Source organism: Mastomys coucha, unplaced genomic scaffold (genome assembly GCF_008632895.1).
Source record: "Mastomys coucha isolate ucsf_1 unplaced genomic scaffold, UCSF_Mcou_1 pScaffold16, whole genome shotgun sequence".
NCBI classification, from domain to species: domain Eukaryota; kingdom Metazoa; phylum Chordata; class Mammalia; order Rodentia; family Muridae; genus Mastomys; species Mastomys coucha.
In genome coordinates, this window is record NW_022196898.1 from 38,622,540 (window position 1) to 38,642,468 (window position 19,929).

Below are 19,929 nucleotides of genomic sequence, written 5' to 3' on the forward strand. Positions count from 1 at the left end.
AGAGAGAAGGAGCCACAAACCCCTCATTTTCCAAGGGCTCAAACAAAAGAGGGATGCATCACATGGGCCTCCCTCCCACGCCGGCGCGCCAGTGATGTCACCAATCTGCGCCCTAGCCATTGATTCCTGACTGAAGGTGGAGGACTACGCGTTGGGAGACAGCCGGGAAGGTCCAGCGCAGCCTTGGGCTCACGAGTGGGCAGCGTCCGAGGAGTCGCGCGCGGGTAAGAGGCTCCTCGTCCCACACGGGCCGCCGCCTCCGCAGCCTGCAACGCTGGGAAAGGAGACGCGGGGAGCGGTGGTGGAGGCGGCGGGCGCGGCGGGGCTGCGCGGATGCTGGGGTGCTCGGGCGGGCGGGAGCCGCTGGGTACCCGCGGCCCTCCCGCCGAGAATGCCCTTCCCCGCAGATGCGCGGCCCGGGAGCCTAGCCCCGGGTGCCAACCCCGCGCCCCGGCGTGGCTGGCACGGAGCCACGGAGGTGCCCGCCGTGGGTTCCCACGCGGGGTCGCGGGCACGGCGCTCAGCCTCGGGCTGGCCCTGAAGCCGGAGGCCTTGTTGCGTCACCTGTCTTTCCTTGGTCTGTTTGGCTCGGTTCTTGAGCCCTGCCGGAGGGTAAGGCGTTCTGCGTCGGTATCCGAGTCTGGGGAAACTCGGCGGTAGGCTTTCGAACGCGTAGGGGGCGAGGGCAAGCGTGCAATCAGCCGAGGGAGGGCTGTGTCTAAACGGCTGCAGGAGGGCACCGGCACACTGGCACACTGAAGCCTCCGACTCTGGCTGCTGGAGACGGAGGACAGGTTGCTAGAGCTGGTCATTAGGGATGGAGAATGCAGGAACGTCAAATTATGGACAGCTGAATGACGATGCCAACTTAATTTCTCTAGGAAAGAGGTCTTGTTCCCATCGTTTTAAAGACCCTGAAAAACATCCATGTTATTTACAGTTGAATGCTTGCTGTATGGGAGGCAGAGAAGGACACCCAGGCGGGCATAAAAGGTAGAATCAGGTCCACTGTTTTTCAGCAATGTGACATTGCTCTCCTGTCTTCTTGTGCTTATCTACAAAATGAAGATAATTATGCCTCCCTTGAGGGGCTGTAAGAATTTAAAGTGGCTAGCTATGATTAGGGGCTGGCACGCAGGCATTTGTATTGCTGCTGCTGCTGCTCCTTCTCATCTGTGGTGTAGCTTCAGAGGCGGGAGAGATGTGTGCTATTTTGGGTATCTGCTATCCTGCCGCTGTTTCCCTGCTGTAGACTGCATAAAATTCTAGAGCTGAAACGAGATTAAGACTTCAATTTATTGTACTAATCTTACCTTTTCCTTTTTAAACACTTATTCCTGATACTGTGTCGGGGACTTCACATACACTATTTATTTAGCCCTGCCAACAACCTAGTGCTGTTAGTACTGGTCCCATTTTACAGATGGCACAAGGTAAGTCTTGGCCAGGGTCCTAATACTGTCACAGAGCTAGAGCTTGAAGCCAAACCATCAGGCTATGTATGGGGTTTGGGTCTTAATCTTTCTCAGTGCTAGGGTCCTGGCAATGTGAAGATATGGGCAGTAGGGGGATGGGGCATCATTTCCTGTGAGAATAGCATCTAATTGTTGAAATGGTTTGTCGTCTCTTATTTTACAAATTACCCAGTATTGTTCAGCCAGCAGTGAGCCAATATTTAGCCTTTTTGATGGGAGTGGAGGGGAAGGTGCCTGGGCTTGGACTTATTTCCCACCCTGGAATCCTGTGCAGACAGTAGGTATCTGTTGATTGCTTGTAGAAAGAAGAAAAAGAAACCCTGAGGCACTGTTACTCTTGCTAGCAGGAGGCCAATGCTTCCCCTTAAGCTGCTATTTTTATGCTTCACACACTGTCACACAGCATCTTACTGATTCATAGACTTAAAGATTTGAAATTCCCTTTTAGACCAAGGTTGGCATTATTATCTGTGACAAACTGATTAGAGTTTGGAAGTTTGCAAATAGCAAAATCTGAGCTTTGGGGCTTTTGCAGTGATCTCTTGAGCTACAGCGATTCGATTTGCTGTGACATCTGGTAGACTTGACCTTACTGGGCACAGCTGCTTTGAAAGCTTTTGCGTTTTCTCGAAAGCACCAGGGGACTGTTTGGCATCCAGATTAAAAAGTTTGAAATAGTAAGTTTTTCTAAAATTTAAGTGTTTAGGAAAGATCTGTGATGATGCTATGTGCCTTTTGCACAAGCTAGAGTCATCTGAGAGGAAGGAGCCTCAGTTGAGAAATGTCTCCATAAAATCATCTATAGGCAGGCCTATGGGATATTTTCCTAATTAGTGATTGATGGGGAGGGCCTAGCCCATTGTGAGTGGTGCCATCCCTGGGGTGGTAGTGCTAGGTTCAATAAGAAAGCAAGCTGAGCAAGCCACAAGGAGCAAGCCAAGAAGCAGCACTCCTCCATGGCTTCTGCATCAGCTCCTGCCTCCAGATTTCTGCCTGAGTTCCTACCCTGACTTCCTTCAGTGATGAACTGTGATGTGGAAATGTAAGCAAAATAAACCCTTGCCTTCCCAAGGAGCTTTTGGTCATAGTGTTTCATCGCAGCAATAGTGACCCTAACTAAGACAGATGCGCATCAATGTGGGAATGGAACTAGCTTTAAATTATTCTTGGTGCTTTATATTCATTTTTTCAAGGTCCTGGGGATTGAGCCTGGGCCCCCACACATGCTAGGCACTCACTCCATCACTGACCTGTATCCCTTGCCTCTTTCCCTTGTCATCTGAGAAAGGGTATCTAATTAGCTGGCCTTAAACTCACAATCTCCCTGCCTTAGCCCTCTTGATAGTAGCTGGGATCACAGGCCTATGCTTCGAAGCCTAGCTTTCTTTGTTTTAAAGCAGCTATTGTGTGCCATGTCTGTGTTTAATCTACAGTTCTATGTAGTAGGCTATTGGGCTTATATAACGCATCCATTTTAGACTGTGGTTTAGACACATATCTTCTTGTTCCTGAACCCAAGGAGCTCAGATGATTTTTCCATACTTTCACAAATGCCTGAAATCTGCCTCTTTTCACTAACTTTATCAGATGCTGGGCGAGACCTCTGGCATCTGTCCTCCCTTGCGGTCTATACCCTCCCTTGCACAGAAAGTGAAGTTCTCTCCCTGAAAGAGAACATATTACTCTAGCTGTAAATTTCGGGCTGGAGAGATGGCTTAGCGGGTAAGAGCACTGACTGCTCTTCCGAAGGTCCTGAGTTCAAATCCCAGCAACCACATGGTGGCTCACACCCATCCATAATGAGATCTGATGCCCTCTTCTAGAGTGTCTGAAGACAACTACAGTGTACTCAAAATAAATAAATAAATCTTTTAAAAAAATATTTTTTTCAGGAACCCCATGTAAGTTCCTTGATTGCTTCAGTTGGAAGCCCAAAGGAGAGCTTCAGGCATGGCTAGCTCTTGGGGCTGAAATGATCTCATAAAGACCCTCTGGACCCTGCCTTTCTCTGCACCATTTTTGGTTTGTTTCTTTTTGTTTTCCTACACACTAAAAAAGCTGAGACTACTGACTGCCCTAAGTCATGACTTCCTGGCTAGCTGTCTTCTAGCATGGCAGACTACTCAGTGTGGACAGAGGGGAGGGTTCTGTGGCTGGACTGGCCATCTCCTGGGATGGCAGTGCACACCCATTCTCTGTAACCGTGGAGGAGGCAGAAGCAGCTGGTACCTGCTGTGGGCACCACGTGTTTACAAGTATGTTCTCCTCTTTCACATTTAAGGACCTTCTCCAAGTGCCTTTGACCCAGAAGGAATCTGTCTGGTTTTGCTTGCTCACCGTAAAATGGTTTTCAGTGGTAGCAACTGTCAAGTGCTTCTCATCCAGCCCATCATTCACACCTGCTCTTGGCTTGGCCTTCCTGACCAATCCCTCTGCCTGTGCAGAGAAGGTGTCCTTGAGTGGATCAGGCACCTCTTTTCCTGTGATGGTTAGCTTTAACTGTCAGCTCAACCTAGAGTTAACTGGGAAGAGAGTCTCAGTGAGGTGCTGTCTACATTGGGTTGGTCCGTGGACGTGTTGGAGGGGGACTGTCTTAATTAAACCTGTTCACATAGGAAGACCTAGCCTGCTGTGGGCAGCACCATTCCTAAGGCAGAGGTTCTAGTAAGAATGGAGAAATCTGGCAGAAGTGAAGCGAGTGAGTGGTGCATTCATCTCTCTGACTCCTGACGATGGATGTAATGTGACTAGCTGATTGAAGTTCCTGCCTCTGCCTTTCCCAGGGTGATGGTCCGTGCTCTAGACTTTTTTTTGTTTTTTTGTTTTTTGTTTTTGTTTTTTTAAGATAGTGTTTCTCTGTATAGCCCTGACTGTCCTGGAACTCACTCTGTAGACCAGGCTGGCCTCAAACTCAGAAATCTGTCTGCCTCTGCCTCCCAAGTGCTGGGATTAAAGGTGTGCGCCGCCGCCGCCGCCGCCGCCGCCGCCGCCGCCGCCGCCGCCGCCGCCGCCGCCGCCGCCGCCGCCGCCACCACCACCACCACCGGCCTTGCTCTAGACTTTGAAGCTCTAGTAAGCCTCCCCTGGGTGGCTTCATGTCAAGGTGTTTTATCACAGCAGAAATGAGGCTTGAACACAGCAGGTTATATTTCTGGGTTTATTTTAGTTTTTGGTTTGTTTTCCGAGGCAGGGTTTCTCTGCATACTCCTGGGCTGTACTTGAACTCATTCTGTAGACCAGGCTGGCCTCAAACTCAAAGATCTGCCTGCCTCTTCTTCCCAAGTGCTGGGACCAAAAGCGTGCACCAGCACTATCCAGCTTGTTCTTATTTTTTGAAGCAGGGTCTTAAAATGAAGCACAAGGTAACCTGGAATTCAGTGAAGACCCAGCTGGCCTGGAGTTCATAAAGATCCTCCTGTCTTAGTCTCCTGAGTGCTGGGATTATATGTGCACCACCATGCCCCATTCTTGCTTCTGCTTACTGCACTGTTCTGTGTGGACAGAACACTGAAGAAGGGGCTTGTGCTGTATGTACTTCTCTCCCGTCTTAGCGTTGTCTGCCTTGTAGACTGAACACCACCCTGCGTTGCGTCTTTGCTTGTTTTCACTAGTCTCATTGGTGAAAGTAAGGGGAAGGAGCTTCTTATTTTCTCTGGGGCTCGGGTAGCAGTTGGCATCTAGCAGGTACCCAGTGAATGTTTAGTAAGTAAGGGGATGAGAAAATGCTGCTATGCTAGTGAGGTGCCAGTGTGCTAGACAGATCATCTTACTAGAAAGGTCTGAAACTCCATTCCTGTCAGACATCTCAGGAAGGCAGACCCTCCACGCATGTGTAGGTTTGTCTGGGAATTCTTCCCTGTGAGATAGCCTTTCAGAACATCACTGCTGTTTGAGAAAGAGTCTGTCTTGCCATGTTAACCAGGCTGGCCTTGAATTCAAGTAATTCTCCTGCCTCAGCCTCTCAAGTTACTGGGACCACAGGTTGCATTACCTCACTTGGCTCCTTTCTGAACTTTGATAGGGTGTGTTACAGTTTTCTTTCTATCTCAAGGTCTTTCTCCCCCCCTTGGGATATTAATTTTAAATATTTCCTCTAGTACCTCAAATGTGCCAGGCACTGTTATAGGCCTTGAATTACAAAATAAATAAATAGATCACACCAACTTATTCTCAAACTGCATCAAATTCTCAGACTGAGCTTTAGGGGCCAGTGTTGTAAACTTGAAAGTATCTTGTCTTTTTAAATACCAAAACACCCAGGAAAAAGCTTTCAGAGAAAAGAAGAGGAAAGAAGGATCTCCATTTAAAAAATTATAGATTGGGGGCTAGAGAGATAGCTCAGCAGTTCAGAGTGCTACTGATCTTCCTGAGGACCCAGGTTCAATTCCTACCACCCATAGGGCAGCTCACAATCCTCTACAAATCTAGTTCCAGGGGATCTGATGCCCTTATCTGGCCTCTCTGCAGGCACCGTATGCTCATGGTGCACATACATGCATATGCAGGCTAGACACTCACATAAGAGAAAAATAATAAAGGAGACTTCATCTAGTTCATGTCAGCCTTCAGAAATGGCTTCTAGGAGCAGCCTGCTGTGTCTTTCCCACCCTCCTTAGGTTTTTACACTCAGCTAGCATAGATACCATCAGGAAGGTGTTCGCTTTTCACCTAACTGCAGCTAAGCTGTAAGGAAAGATTGCATCTTACCTTTTATACAGCCACCCTCAAGGGGTCTTAGTTACACTACTGCTTTCTCCAGGGTTGTGTGTCAGAGCCCTGTGCAAGGCGAGTTGAACTTCCCTGGGGGCCTGCTCAAACATCTAACTTCCATGCTTTAGGCCTCTGGAGATCACAGCCGTCTTCCTAGTTTTGTGCTCTTGACCACAAACCACCTCCCCCAATAACAGCACAACTGGGGAAAATGCCTTTTTCTTTTAATTGTAGAAAGAGAAAGTCTGATCCTAAGCTGGTGGTGCAGGGCTACAACCCTAGCTAGTAAGATGACCTGCCTGGGCAACCTAGAAAGACCCTAATCTTTAAATAAAACAAAGAAAAGAAAGTAAGAGTGGGGGTGAGGTGGGCTTAGGGTTAACTGTGTGGCACGGGCACCAGCTTAGCATGTAGGAGGCCTTAGGTTCACTCTCAGCACTGAAAAAGAAAGAGCAGGGTGGGGGTGCGTCTCATGCTTAAGGAAAGAGGATTACCGTTTAACCATGCACTGCCTCCAGATGTACAAACTCCAGTCCCTCCAGCCACACGCAGTTCTCTGCTGAAGTGTCATGTCCTAATGTGCTTCTTAAAAGGGAATGAGGGGGGAGTGGCCCTTACACAGGATTCCTGGAATCAGAAATGTTTTGGGTAGTAGTGTTTGGATAGTGTGTGTGTGGGTGTGGGGGAGATAGATTTAGGGGATATGCATATGCATAATGAGATGTCTTAGAAAAATGAGCCAGAGAGTAAACACAAAATCTCATTTGTCTTTTCATACATGTCTTACACAACAGCCTAAATGCAGTGTCACAGAGCAGTTTTTCTAGTTTCATGGTATAGAATTTTATGCCTGTGGACCATATCAGAGCTTAGAAGGTTTCCAGCTACAGCATTTGGCCATCAGATGTTTGGGATGCTCAACTCATACCCACTCCCACTGCCTTCAACAGTGTTGAAACATGCCCTGTGTGGCTTTCTCCCTGCCCTACAGAATCAAATGCTTACATTAAAAATGGGAAAACAAGATTAGTTTTTTAAATATCTGGTTTTAATTTATATTTCATTTTTATTAAGTGACTGTTTTTCATATCCAGTTAACTGTCTTTTTTATATTCAGAATTCTTAGTATCTGTCTATTTGTTGTGCTTAAGTGAATTTAAAAAATAAATGCACAGGTGCTCTACAGCAGTGGTTCTCAACCTGTGGGTCGCAACCTCTTTGGCAAACCTCTATCTCCAAAAACATATACATTATGATTCACTGGTAGCAAAATTACAGTTATAATGTAGCAATGAAAATGACTTTATAGTTGGGGGTCACCACAACACAAGGAACTGTATTAAAGGTCACAGCCTTGGGAAGGTTAAGAACCACTGCTGTAGGGCCGGGCAGTGGTGGCTCATGCCTTTAATCCCAGCACTTGGGAGGCAGAGGCAGGTGGAGTTCTGAGTTCGAGGCCAGCCTGGTCTACAGAGTGAGTTCCAGGACAGCCAGGGATACACAGAGAAACCCTGTCTCAAAAAACCAAAAAAAAAAAAAAAAAAAAGAACCACTGCTGTAAAAGTATGAATGCATTTATTAGAAAAGAAGGAAATAGGCTGATTTGCTGCCTGTTGTTCCACAGTACCGTCTATCTGGTTTGGGCTTTGGTATTAAGCACACAGACTCTATTTAGGATTGGGGTGTAGCTCAGTAGAGTGATTGCCTAGCGTGTGCACAGCATAGCTTCCATCCCAGCACCAGAGATTACACTCTTCTCATTCTTCTGAAGACAGATTTTATCCTTTTGGATTTTTTTCTTTATCTATAAGCTGAAACATGTCCCCCCTTCCCCTTTATTTTATCTTTAGTTTTTACATAATTTTAAAAAGCAGGTGTTGGTTTTATTTCAGGTTTTAAAAAGAAATTTGATGGTTTAAAAAAAAACAAGTGCATTTGTTCTACCTGCACTTATCTGTACATCCCATGCATGCCTGGTATCCATGGAGACCAGAAGAAGGTATTGGACCTACCCCCCCACCCCCGATCCAGAGTTACAGAGGGTTGTAGCCACTATGTATGGTGCTGGGAATTAAACCTGGGTCCTCTGGAAGGAGAACAGGCAGTGCTCTCAATCACTGAGCCATTCTCAGCCCTTATCTAGTTAAAAATTACTTTATAAGAATGTTAACTGAAGGTCTTTGCTTTGCTTCAACTATGCTGTCAGTGCTATATTGTGAAACTTCTGTTCAATACAGATGCTCCTGGCTTATGCTGGTCTGGCTTGTGTGCCTGTTCAACTTCGTTATGTATGCAAAGAGCATACACATCAATAGGAACGGATTTCACAGTTTGATCTTTCCCAGCCATGTGCAGTTCCATACTCTGGGAGTACCCAGCCACACTGTGCAAGGGACACAAAGGACTTTTCACAGCTGTGCTGGCTGCCAAGCTATGGTGTCAGCATGTAGCATAAGACAGTGGTGGATGTGCTGGGAGGTAGCCCTATTGAAAGTCAAGGGTCATTCATACAGTCCATTATTTTAGTATTCTCAGCCTTTCAGAATTTACTGCAGGAAGTTCTGTTTATGTGCTTAACTGGGCACTGGTTTAGCGCACCGCCTATTTGTGTGTAGGTGCGATGATCAGTTCAGCCTCTGCCCATTCTTTCTCACATGCTCCTAAAACTCTATTCTAAGATGATGTATGTGCTTATATGTATAGATTTTATGTGACTCATCCTGTATTTTAACAGAAAATAAACACATTTAATTAGTAGCTAAATCAAGAAATAAAACATTTCTACTAGAAAATCGCCAAAGCCTATTTCTAATCACTACTCCTGAATACAACTGCAGTTCTCATGTCCTTTACCGGAGTCCTTCTAAAATCCCATGGAAATGGAATTATGGAGTGTGTATTTTTTTGTGTTTCCTGTTTTTGTTTGCTTCTTGGTTTTTTTTTTTTGAGATAGTCTGACATAGCCCAGGGTGACCTTGGATTTGTTATATAGCTGAGGATGACCTTGTACACCTGACTCTCTTGTCTCGATCTCCCAAGTGGTGGGATTATATGGGCATTTTTCTACCACACCCAGCTTACATTATTTATTTGGTATGTGTATGGTATATATGTGATATATGTATGTATGTATGTATGTATGTATGTATGCTTCATGGTGCTTTGATCCCAGCACATAGGAAGCAGAGGCAGGTGGATCTCTATGAGTTCAAAGCCAACCTGGTCTACATTGTGAGATCCTGTCTCAAAATAAAAATGCTTGCAAAGGGCCTTTGTGCATGGCGGAGATCATAGCTATTAGACACCGAGTGTCTACCTCCATTTCTTTCCATCTTGTTTTCTGTGACAGGGTTTCTCATTTAACCATTTCAGCTGGCATCAGGGATCCCCATCTCTCTCTCTCCCCAGTACTAGGATTACAGATGCACACTGCTGTGTCTAGCTTGTTATGTGAGTGCTGGGGATTCGAATTGAGGTTGTTACCTTTGTGTGACAGGGACATCACCAACTGAGCTATCTTCAGTGTCCTTCCAATAGCCCTGAGGTGTCAGTTCGGCACTGGAAGGGCATTTGGGCATTCACAGTTGGCGCTGTGAAGAAAAAGTTCTAAGGCTGGACATTGTGGTGCTTTGATCCCAGCATTAGGGAGGCAGATGCAGGTGAATCCCTATGAGTTCAGCCTGGTCTACAGAGTGAGCTCTTGTCTCAAAATAAAATAAAGTTTAGGGACTGGAGTGTATGTTCAGTAGGTAAAATGTTTGCAAAGAACCTTAGTTTGGTTCTCACAACCCAAGTTTAAAACAGAACAGAACAAGTAAGCAAAAACCCCATGCCAGCATAGTAGTGTACACTTGTAATCCCAGTGTTGGGAGATGCCGAGGCGGGTCCCTGTGGCATAACGGCCAGACATCTCACTTAATTAGTAAGCTTCAGGCCAGTGAGAGACCCTCTCTTAAAGAAGATGGACTGGGTTCCTAAAGTTGTTCTCTGGCCTTCACATATATACTCCCTATACAGATGTGAACATTGTACATGTGCACACTAAAAAAATAAAATAAAGGTTGTAAACACACACACAAGTGGTGAAAAAAATTTCATCTTAAGACATTTTTAAGGACATAATTCAAGAGTATATAGGCATGTGTGACCAGCTTTCCAGGTTGACTGTCAGCTGTGTCATTGATTGCATTATTTAGTTAGTTCAGGGATTCAGTGATATAGTCACCTTATAATTATCATGAACTGAAATTACATACATTCTTAAGGCCTTTAGTACAATGTTCAGTTGCTTTGCAAAGCAGTTGGGTTTGTCAGTTTAACTTCAGAAGATAGAGCCTTGATTGTTCTTTTTTGTTGTTGTTAAGTTTTATCTATCTATCTATATATATATATGGGTGTTTTGTCTGCATGTATATCTGTGTCTTAGGGTTTCCATTGTTGTGCAGAGACACCGTGCCCAAGGCAACTCTTTTTTTTGTTTTGTTTTGTTTTGTTTTGTTTTTTTCGAGACAGTTTCTCTGTGTAGCCTTGGCTATCCTGGAACTCACTCTGTAGACCAGGCTGGCCTCGAACTCAGAAATCCACCTGCCTGTGCTTCCCAAGTGCTGGGATTAAAGGCGTGCGCCACCACCACCCGGCCCCAAGGCAACTCTTATAAGGACAACATTTAATTGGGGCTGGCTTCCAGGTTTAGAGGTTCAGTCCATTATCATTGAGGCAAGAACATGGCAGCATCCAGGAAGGCATGGAGCAGGAGGAGCTAAGAGTTCTACATTTTGTTCTGAAGGCAAACAGAGAAGACTGACTTCCAGGCAGCTAGGATTAGGATGAGGTTCTTAAAGCTCATGCCCACTCTGACAAACTTCCTCCAACAAGGCCACACCTCCTAATAGTGCCACTCCCTGGGCCAAGCATATTCAAACCACCATAATCTACCTGCTACCCAGGAGGCTAGAAGAGGGCTGGGATCTGAACTCAGGTCTTCTGCAAAAGCAACAGGTGCACTTAATTGCTGAGCCATCTCTCCAGCCCCTCCTCCCCTCCTCCTCTCTCTCCCATGTGTCTCTGTACATCAACTCATTGTGTAACTGTACCTGGACTGGAACTCACTGTGGAGACCAAGCTGGCCTCAAATTCAGAGTTCTACCTGCCTCTTCATCCTGAGTGCTAGTTTTAATGGCCAGAGTCTTCATACCCGGCTATTACTCAATTACTATAAATATTAACTGGATGAGTGTTTGCTGAATACTTTCTATGTGCAAGGCTCTGTGCTGTGTCATGAGAGTGAAAGCTCTCCCTGCACAGGCAAACAGACTCGATTAATGAAATGACCATGTTATTTTACATTTACAGGCAGTAGTAAATGTAAAAGAAGGCCCTCAGATTTTGGACACTGTAAACTTTGCATGCCCTCTATCCCCTGGTGTTGAAAGGAACTATCAGAAAACTGGGGCTGGACTTTTTCAATCCTGAAAGAATGTGATTTGGCTATTAGGCAAACAAGATGGAAGGTGGGCCAAGCCAACAGTATATAATGTGGCAGACATTGTTTTGGGCCTGAACCTTTTTCCTAAAATTAATAGGTAACCTTCAAAAGGCAATCAGATTTGAGAACACTTTGGAGGAAGCCAGGGTAAGTTCCAGAATCAAAATTTAGATTGTGAAAGTACCCAAGGAGTCCCCAAACCAGTATTAAGTATTGTCAATTTTATTTTATTTTTGACAGAGCTTACTGTGTAGCCTAGCCTGGCCTTAGACAGTTGGCTCTATCGGTGTAGAGAACCTCCTGTCTCAACCTCCTGAGGCTGGCATTCTAGGTGTTGATGACACTTTGCACAGGGCATGGCAGTTGCTTGGAGTAGGTATTGGAAACCGAGCATGTGCGTTTTCCCAGCAAGGCCTGTGTGCCCCAAACTGCCATAATCAATTCTGCAGACAGGTGACTCAGCACTGCAATGTTCCTCTCTGCTCTGGAGGCTGCCGGGTGTCACTGCACCGAGCTGCCTCTGTAGGAGGAAGTGCCTGGCCTCGCTTGTTCCTAGTGGCCACTGCTCGGCTCAGGGCTGCATCACTGTCATCTTTAATGTCAGCTTCTTGATCACTGTCCTCCAACTTCAGAGGTTCTGTGTGGAGATGGAGATGGAGATTCCTGTGAACTTGTCAATAGTGAAAAGGTGACATTTTAAAACGAGTTAGAAGGCCTGGTATGGTGGCATGGACCTGCAATCCCAGCACTTAGGGTGCTGAGGCTGGAGGATCTTGAGCAACACAGTGGAATCCTATTTGAAAGAAAATAAAGAAAAGTGGAGTTAGGGATGGCAGAGCCCCTGCAGGGAAGGCTGTGGAAGACTGTAGTCAGCCAGCAGCAGCTCTGAGAGGTCCACAGTGATGAGTAGCTGGCCCCTTCCCACTCCAGTTTCCTCCTCAGTCTCTGCTTTAGGACAGTAAGAGACAGCATCACACGTTACCTTTCAATTCTATTAGAAAGATGGAATAAAAACTGCTCAATTAAGAGCAAAGAGAAATAGGCAGAGGTACACAGATCTCTTGAGTTTGAAGCCAGCTTGGTCTACAGAGTAAGTTCTAGGACAGCCAGGGCTACACAGAGAAACTGTCTCAAAAAAATAAAACAAAACAAAAAGAAAAAGTAAATTCCATGTATCCAGCTGTTTCTTAAATTGGCTATTTTATGAATTGTCCATCTGGCAAATTGGCTATTAGTAAAATCCACCTGCTTCCCAAGAAACACTGCAGCACTCATGGCCCAGTCTGTTGTTGCTACTCCCATACAACACTTAATCCACAAGCTAAAGATGGGGCCATTGGCCGGGCGGTGGTGGTGGCGGCCGCGCATGCCTTTAATCCCAGCACTTGGGAGGCAGAGGCAGGTGGATTTCTGAGTTCGAGGCTAGCCTGGTCTACAGAGTGAGTTCTAGGACACTCAGAGCTATACAGAGAAACACTGTCTCAAAAAAAACAAAAACAAAAAACAAAACAAAAAAAGATGGGGCCATTGTCTTGTAGGAGGTAGGAATAATCAGAGCTCAGGCTAGGTAAGAAGAAGAAGGAAAAAACAGTGGATGAGAATCCCTTACCTTGAGCCCTAACTCAGTGGAACCCAGATGTGGGCCAGTAGCTGAGTCTCTACTGGCCAGAACCACCCCAGCAGCTGATCACGTGCTACTCACAGGACTAAACTTTTGTAGGACAAGCAGCTTGAGCGCCAGACAAGATTTAATGCATAGAGCCATAGGGTTTTTTAGAGTCACTTTGTGGGCTGCTCATGAAGCTAAGTGCACTGGCGTGCACGTGGAATGTTCTACACAGGACTGTTAGCATTGTTTTGATGATTCTTTTGGCATTATCATTAATACTATAACTTTATTGTATAACCACTAACCTTACCTGGCACACACATCTTTCCTTTCATTTACTGGAGAACTCTGACTCAGTAATAAGAGCATGTCCCTTCTTCCGGAGACTTCTGTTTTGGGGGGCTACCCAAAACAGTTCTTGCTTTCTAGTAATTTCAAAATTAGAAGTCCTTGGAAGGGAGAGGCAGGATGATAAGGGCTCAGAGTCAGCCTTAGCTGCATATGGAGGAGTTCAAGGTGATCATGGACTGTACAAGACCTTGTCTCAAAAACAAAACAAACAAGACCGAAAACTGGTTCTGGCTGCTGATATCTATAGAATATCTCTCAGGGTCAATATAGCTGGCTGACACCTCATTCCTCTGTCTCTTGAAAGCCTCCCAGATTATCTGAGCAAGTTAGACTGCTGGGGAAGGCCCTGTGAATTTAGAAAATGATTGTTTTGGGATTAGAGAGATGGCTCAGTGGTTAAGAGCACTGACTACTCTTCCAGAGGTCCTGAGTTCAATTCCCACCAACTACATGATGGCTCATAATATCTGTAATGGGGTCTGGTGCCCTCTTCTGGTGTGTCTGAAGACAGCTACAGTGTATTCATATAAATAAAATAATAAATAAATCTTTTTTTTTAAATGAATGTTTCAGGGATAGTAGCTGTTTTGGTAGAAAGAAAAACCCAATGATAAATATTGAAGAGACTGGGCACGATTGTACACACCTATATCCCAACACTCAGAATGCAGGTGTTCAGGGCTAACCTAGGCTATATGCAAGTTCCTAGATAGCCAGGATGAATGGATGTGTATATATACTGTATATATATATATATATATATATACAGTAAGACCTTGGGACAGAGGGGAGAACGGAAGAAAAAGAACAGGGGCTAATAAATTTGTGCCTAGTGATACCACAGATTACCTTTCTTAAGAGCTATGTTATAGGGTGGAGATGTATAGCTCAGCAGTAGAGCATTTGCCTTAGCATAGACAAGGCCCTGGGTTCAGTTTCCAGCATTTAAAAAAGCAAAGATAAGAACGTGAGTGTATTTGTATATGTATCCCTTGGGGCTGAAGAGATGCTCAACTGTTAGTTGTAAATGCTGCTCTCACAGAAGACCTAAGCACCCATATCAGGTGGTTCACAACTGCCTGTAACTCCAGCTTCCAGAGGGTCTGAGACCTCTGACTTCCAAAAAACACCTGCACCCTGTGTATTTACCCCTCATGCACAGTCACACATAGTTTAAAATCATTAAAATCTTACTAACTTAGTACTGAGCAGATCAGTGATTCACTACTTTCTCTAACAATAGTTGTCAGCATAGTATGTGGTCCCAAACAGCCCATTCTTTTCTCAGTGCCCTGTGGGAGCTGGCACTGAAGGTGATGAGCAGGCGATACTGTACTGTAGAGGCAAATGGTCCAGCTGTGGTAAATAGTCACCTGTGTTCTGACATCTAACTACTGGAAGTTACGGAGTCAAAAGCTGTTATCTCTCCACAAAGTGAGGTTAAACAAAATCTACAACAATCCAGTCAATAATCATAAACCCAGATAGGTAAAAGCAAGGCTAGGGGGGACTGGAAGCTAAACCCAGTCAGCTCCTGAAGACATGTGAACAGGAGCCTGGGCACAGTGAAGCCAGGCTTCTGTGAGCACTCGCTGAGAGAGAGGTTGTGATAGCTTATTTTAGACATAACTGAGTTATCTGGGTGTTGACTAATGAATAGCCCTCAGAGGTAAATACATTGCAGGCTGAATTGAAGTTATCTTGGAACCTGGCAGGAGGCTCCTAAGCTCCTAGGAAGTAAGCTGCTTGGGACAGGACTGCCACCTGTTTGTTCCCAAGGCCCTCCAGCTGAGAGGAAAACCTGGAAAGGGTAAACAACCACAGATTGCAGTAGAAGCAGAAAGCTGGCTTTTGTTATGTGTGCCTGTTGGTATTTTCTGAACATTTCCATAATAAACAATAATAAGCAGAACAGTGTAGAAATTGATACCACCTAGTGAGCCTGGGAGAGCTAAGACAGTTATCAAGGGAGTGAGACAGTTTACGAATGAGACTGTCTGCAGGTCCTCAATTGCTGAGATCTGACAACAGCAGTGGTTCTTCCAAGGCATAAACTGATCTAGTCGGAAAGAAAGTTTTCTCTACAGAGAGCCCTTCCTGTGTTTGGTTCACAGAGGACTGAGGCCTGGGAGGACAGTTGCCTGCACCAGAATCACCATGAAAGTTCCTCCAGATTCTTCCTGATTATTTAGCAGGAAGGCAAGGAAGCTCAGGTAAGGTGCCTTGCACATGATGTGAATGGAGCAGAAAACGTGAGGATGGGGGCTAGAATACTGCGGGAAGAGTTGGTTCTGTTTGTTGCCTTTTAAACCTGTGGAATATAGATAGCATGCATACATACATATATATGTTAGCATGAATAAATCCCCAGTGCATTAACAGTTAAGCAAACATATGTAGCCCCTCCCCAGGTAAAAATCCGAACTATCGTTAGCCCTCAGAACATTCCTTCCATTTAGTACACCTTTATCTTGGACTCTGTCTTGTGCAGTACATGATTCAGCTTGGTTTTGTCTGGTTTGGGACAGGAGGTCTTCTTTCAGTATTGTTACATTGTTTCCCATCTGCTGCATGTGGCTGGAGTTTTTACTTCAATTGCTGTGTAATATCCTAAGGTGGGAACATTTGCTTATTTTTGTTTGATTGTTTCCAGTGTTTTGTAGCTTACCCTGCTGTCTGCATATAACGGTTAAACCATGGGGTGTGTTTCTCTAAGTAATGACTTCCTACAGTGACTGGGGGTTGCTCCTTCTTGGTGCTCTTATGTGCTAGTTAGTGGTGCCTCACTGGACTCATTGTGACCTTTACTGGGGTTCCCTGATGGCACCAGGTTTAGCTCTTTTCCTGTGCTGATTGCTATTTTTTTATTTCCTCCCGTGAAGTTTTTGTTCTGCAAATTGTTTTATTTATTTGAGTGCACTGTTATCCATTCACCTACAACTGTCTGGGACTCACAGTGCAGGAGATGTAGGCTAGAACAGCTCTGCCCACTGCAGAGCCCCAGGGAGCACTGAAGGCATCTATACCAACGGGAAGGACGCGATTGCGAGTGACTTTTGAGCCATCCGTCTTTCCCAGACTGCTACATGCTGAGGCTCCTACTTACTTTATGCTGGGTGCTGGGTGCTGACACCGTAGCACACACTAGATGCCCAGACTACTACATGCTGTGTGGCTCCTACTCGCACCGTGTGCTGGATACTGACACTGGTACAAACACATCAGGTACCCAGGGATGTGGAAGTGGAATTCCTCTGAAGTTTCAAAAAAAAGGAAAGGGAGAGGAACATTCTTGGGCAAAGAACAGAATGCACGAAGGTAAGGTGTTTTATCTACAAAAAAATACGAAGTTTGGGGCAGCCGGCAGGGAGGATGAAGGACAGGCTCTTGGGGACCAGACGTTGGCCAATGGTCACTCTAGGAAGGGACAGACTTGTAAATCTCTTAAGCAGTAGGGATTCAGCAGGGAAAAGAACTTCCTCACAGGGCGGTTGAGTGCCGAGTGAAGCTTCCCAAAACACAGTGGGCAAAAATAATCTCGTCAGTGAAATAAATTGCACCCAAGCTCTCAGGTAACTTGTATAAGTGCACTGCTAGCGAAGGAAGAGTGGTGAGAACGGCCGTGGGTGTGGACTATGGCGACCCAGCCCTTACGGTGGGCGGGATGCTGTGCAGCAAACCCCTCCTCCTAGCCCAACTGTTGGGCGGGGAAGCCTTTTCAAGGAAACGAAAGTGAACTCTGGGGAGCCAGCCATCTTACGCCCTAGGTGCGAGCCTTGCCGGCGCTATGTCTCAGGGGTTCAGGGGACCCACAGGTAAGCCCACGGGATCTGCACCCTCGTATCCGGCTCACTAGTGTGAGTTACGCGGGTCATGTGCTCCTTCTCCAGCCGGACTGCCAGCCCTTCTGGGGACTTCTGTTCAGTTAGTTTTTGTAGCTTTGAGCAGTCTCTGGAAGGAGGCGGTTGAGAAGATAGACTGGTCTAAGCCAGACGAGGACCCAGGCCGACGCAGACACCCCTGCCCTTTCTGCTAAGACCCCTGACGCCTCGCTATAGCCCAACATAAGCAACTTTCCTCACATTCCTCTTTGCTTTTTCAACTTCCTGAGAAATTTAAATTATCTCAGCCAACCAGCAGGGGGAAGTCTTTTGCATTCGTTATGGCCAAGAAGAGTGTCTTTGCAAGGTTTACTGGATAAGCTTCAGTGGAATTCTATTTAGCACTAAAGTGAGACTTGTGAGCCCCAACTGCAGCGTTCTGAACAGAAAAATCAGATTCAGAGGATTCATGCTGTGTACAGCACTGAGTCTGACGTTCTGGATGTCAGTGGGTGAGACTGACCCTTGAGGGGAAGCGGTGGGATTAGGACTCTTCTTTTTCTTGATTTGACCGTGCTGGTTGGTTTGTTTGTTATTGAGACAATTTCCACTTGTCTTATGTTGCCTTGATTGCCCTTGAGCAAGCCACCAGTCTTTCCTCCCTAATGCTGGGAGTGCAGGCACGTCCCACCCAGGTTTATCCCTCAAAATTTAAAAAGCTATTTGGGATGTACCCATAGGTTCACACTTGATAAGCAAATGCTCTACTACTCTCTCTCTGTGTGTGTGTGTGTGTGTGTGTGTGTGTGTGTATTAAAACTTTTAATTTGGGGGGTATGATGTCACATGCCTTTTAATCACAGTACTCATGAGGCAGAGGCAGGTATATTTGAGTTCCAGGCCAGCCAAAGCTATGTAATAGGACCTTGTCTCAAAAAACACAAACAAACAAAAAAATACTCCAACATCCAACTTTTAATTTTGCAGATGTGCATGCACACCTGTATTCCTTTCTGCGCCAGGGGACAACCTCAGAGCTAGGCCCTCAGGCTTCCAGGAATTTTTCTTCTTGGTCCCCTATACCCTCAAGAGTCCCACAGTTACAGTTATTGATTCTTATACCACACTTTGTTTTTTTGTTTTGTTTTGTTTTGTTTGTTTTTTGTTTTTTCCCCCTTCCCCTTTTGTTCTGGAGATTCAAACTCAGGTCCTTAAGATTGTGTGGCAAATGCTTTACCCACTGAGTCATTTCCCCAGCCCTTAATGTTTTGTGTGTGTGTGTGTGTGTGTGTGTGTGTGTGTGTGTGTGTGTGTGTACACCTTCTCTCAAAACATTTAGGGCATCTGACTTTAAGGATAGCGTTTTTACATGTAGTATAGTATTCACCTGTGGAGCATATATGGTAGACCGAAGGACTTACCTGTTGGTTCTAGAAATGGGAGGCAGGATCAGAATGGTGTTTGATGTTAGTTGTTAGGATGGTGAGATCCCCAGTCACCACAGTAGGGAACAGAAGGCTGTGGCCCAACTCCTGTAGCCTTCAGGAGAGTCAGAGGAAGACTGTGAGCACATCAGAAACATCACTGTATATTCTGTTCCCTTCTCTGGTCCTACCTCCCTAAAATAAGTCAGTAAATTCCTTAGTTTCATTGCTTTTGTGCTCATTCAAGTGTGTGTGCATACATGTACTTTCTCCCCCCCACTCAGTTTTTTTCTTTTTCTTAACAGAAGAAAACTTAACTTACATGTACTCTACCATTTACACTTTTAACATATACCAATTTTTTGTAGTAAATATGCAAATGTATCCAACACACATGTTCAGAAATTGTGACTAATGTTTCATAGTGGTAGGCTGTTACAATTTATTCAGCTACACACACATATTTGCCAGATTTTGTCTGAAAATAGCCATGTAAATCAAAAATGTAGTTAGGGCTGGAGAGATGGCTCGGCAGTTAAGAACAGTGTGGCTACTATAGGGTCACATTGTCCAGTTCTGGGGGAAGATGGGGTCTCTGTCTTTTGTGGACACCAGGCACACATGTGGTGGACAGACATAAATGCAGGCAAAGTACCTCTATACATAAAAATAAATAAATAAATAAATAAATAAAGTGTAAGAAAAGTAATTTATCTAGAAATTGACTTTAACCTCCTTGAAATGAAAATGCCTTCTTTCTGAGTTCACTCAAAGAGCTAATCAGATCTACAGTTTTGAGCTGTGTGATTGGGCCACTCATTCTGCACCATGACACCTCTGTTCCAAGCCCTACGGGATGGGGGTGCATAAAGAAGACCAGGGATGATCTTGTTTGTATGGACTTTGGTTCCAAATATGCTGCTCTGCTCACCATTCTAGCCTCTTCTAGAAAATGTTTACCAGCTACCAGAAAAGAGTTTCATGGTTTGATGGCTAAAATCATGTTATATAATAACGATATTGGTAGGGTCACTAGACAAAGACATCATGTAGC

General features: G+C 45.3%; 1 protein-coding gene across 5 annotated transcripts in view; it reads left to right on the forward strand.

The window, feature by feature from the left end:
- Positions 1 to 90: 90 nt before the first annotated feature.
- The window catches only part of Adar (adenosine deaminase RNA specific), a 38,753-nt gene continuing 18,914 nt past the window's right edge, over positions 91 to 19,929 (forward strand). For 2 of the 5 annotated variants that reach the window (XM_031374532.1, XM_031374534.1), the window contains exon 1: positions 17,331 to 17,445. In XM_031374532.1, coding sequence (XP_031230392.1) covers positions 17,418 to 17,445 — 28 coding nt within the window. In that variant the 5' untranslated portion in view covers positions 17,331 to 17,417. Of the gene's footprint in view, positions 225 to 318; positions 479 to 15,744; positions 15,844 to 17,330; positions 17,446 to 19,929 lie in introns of those variants that run through there. The other 3 variants (XM_031374535.1, XM_031374536.1, XM_031374537.1) reach the window with 3 other exon arrangements.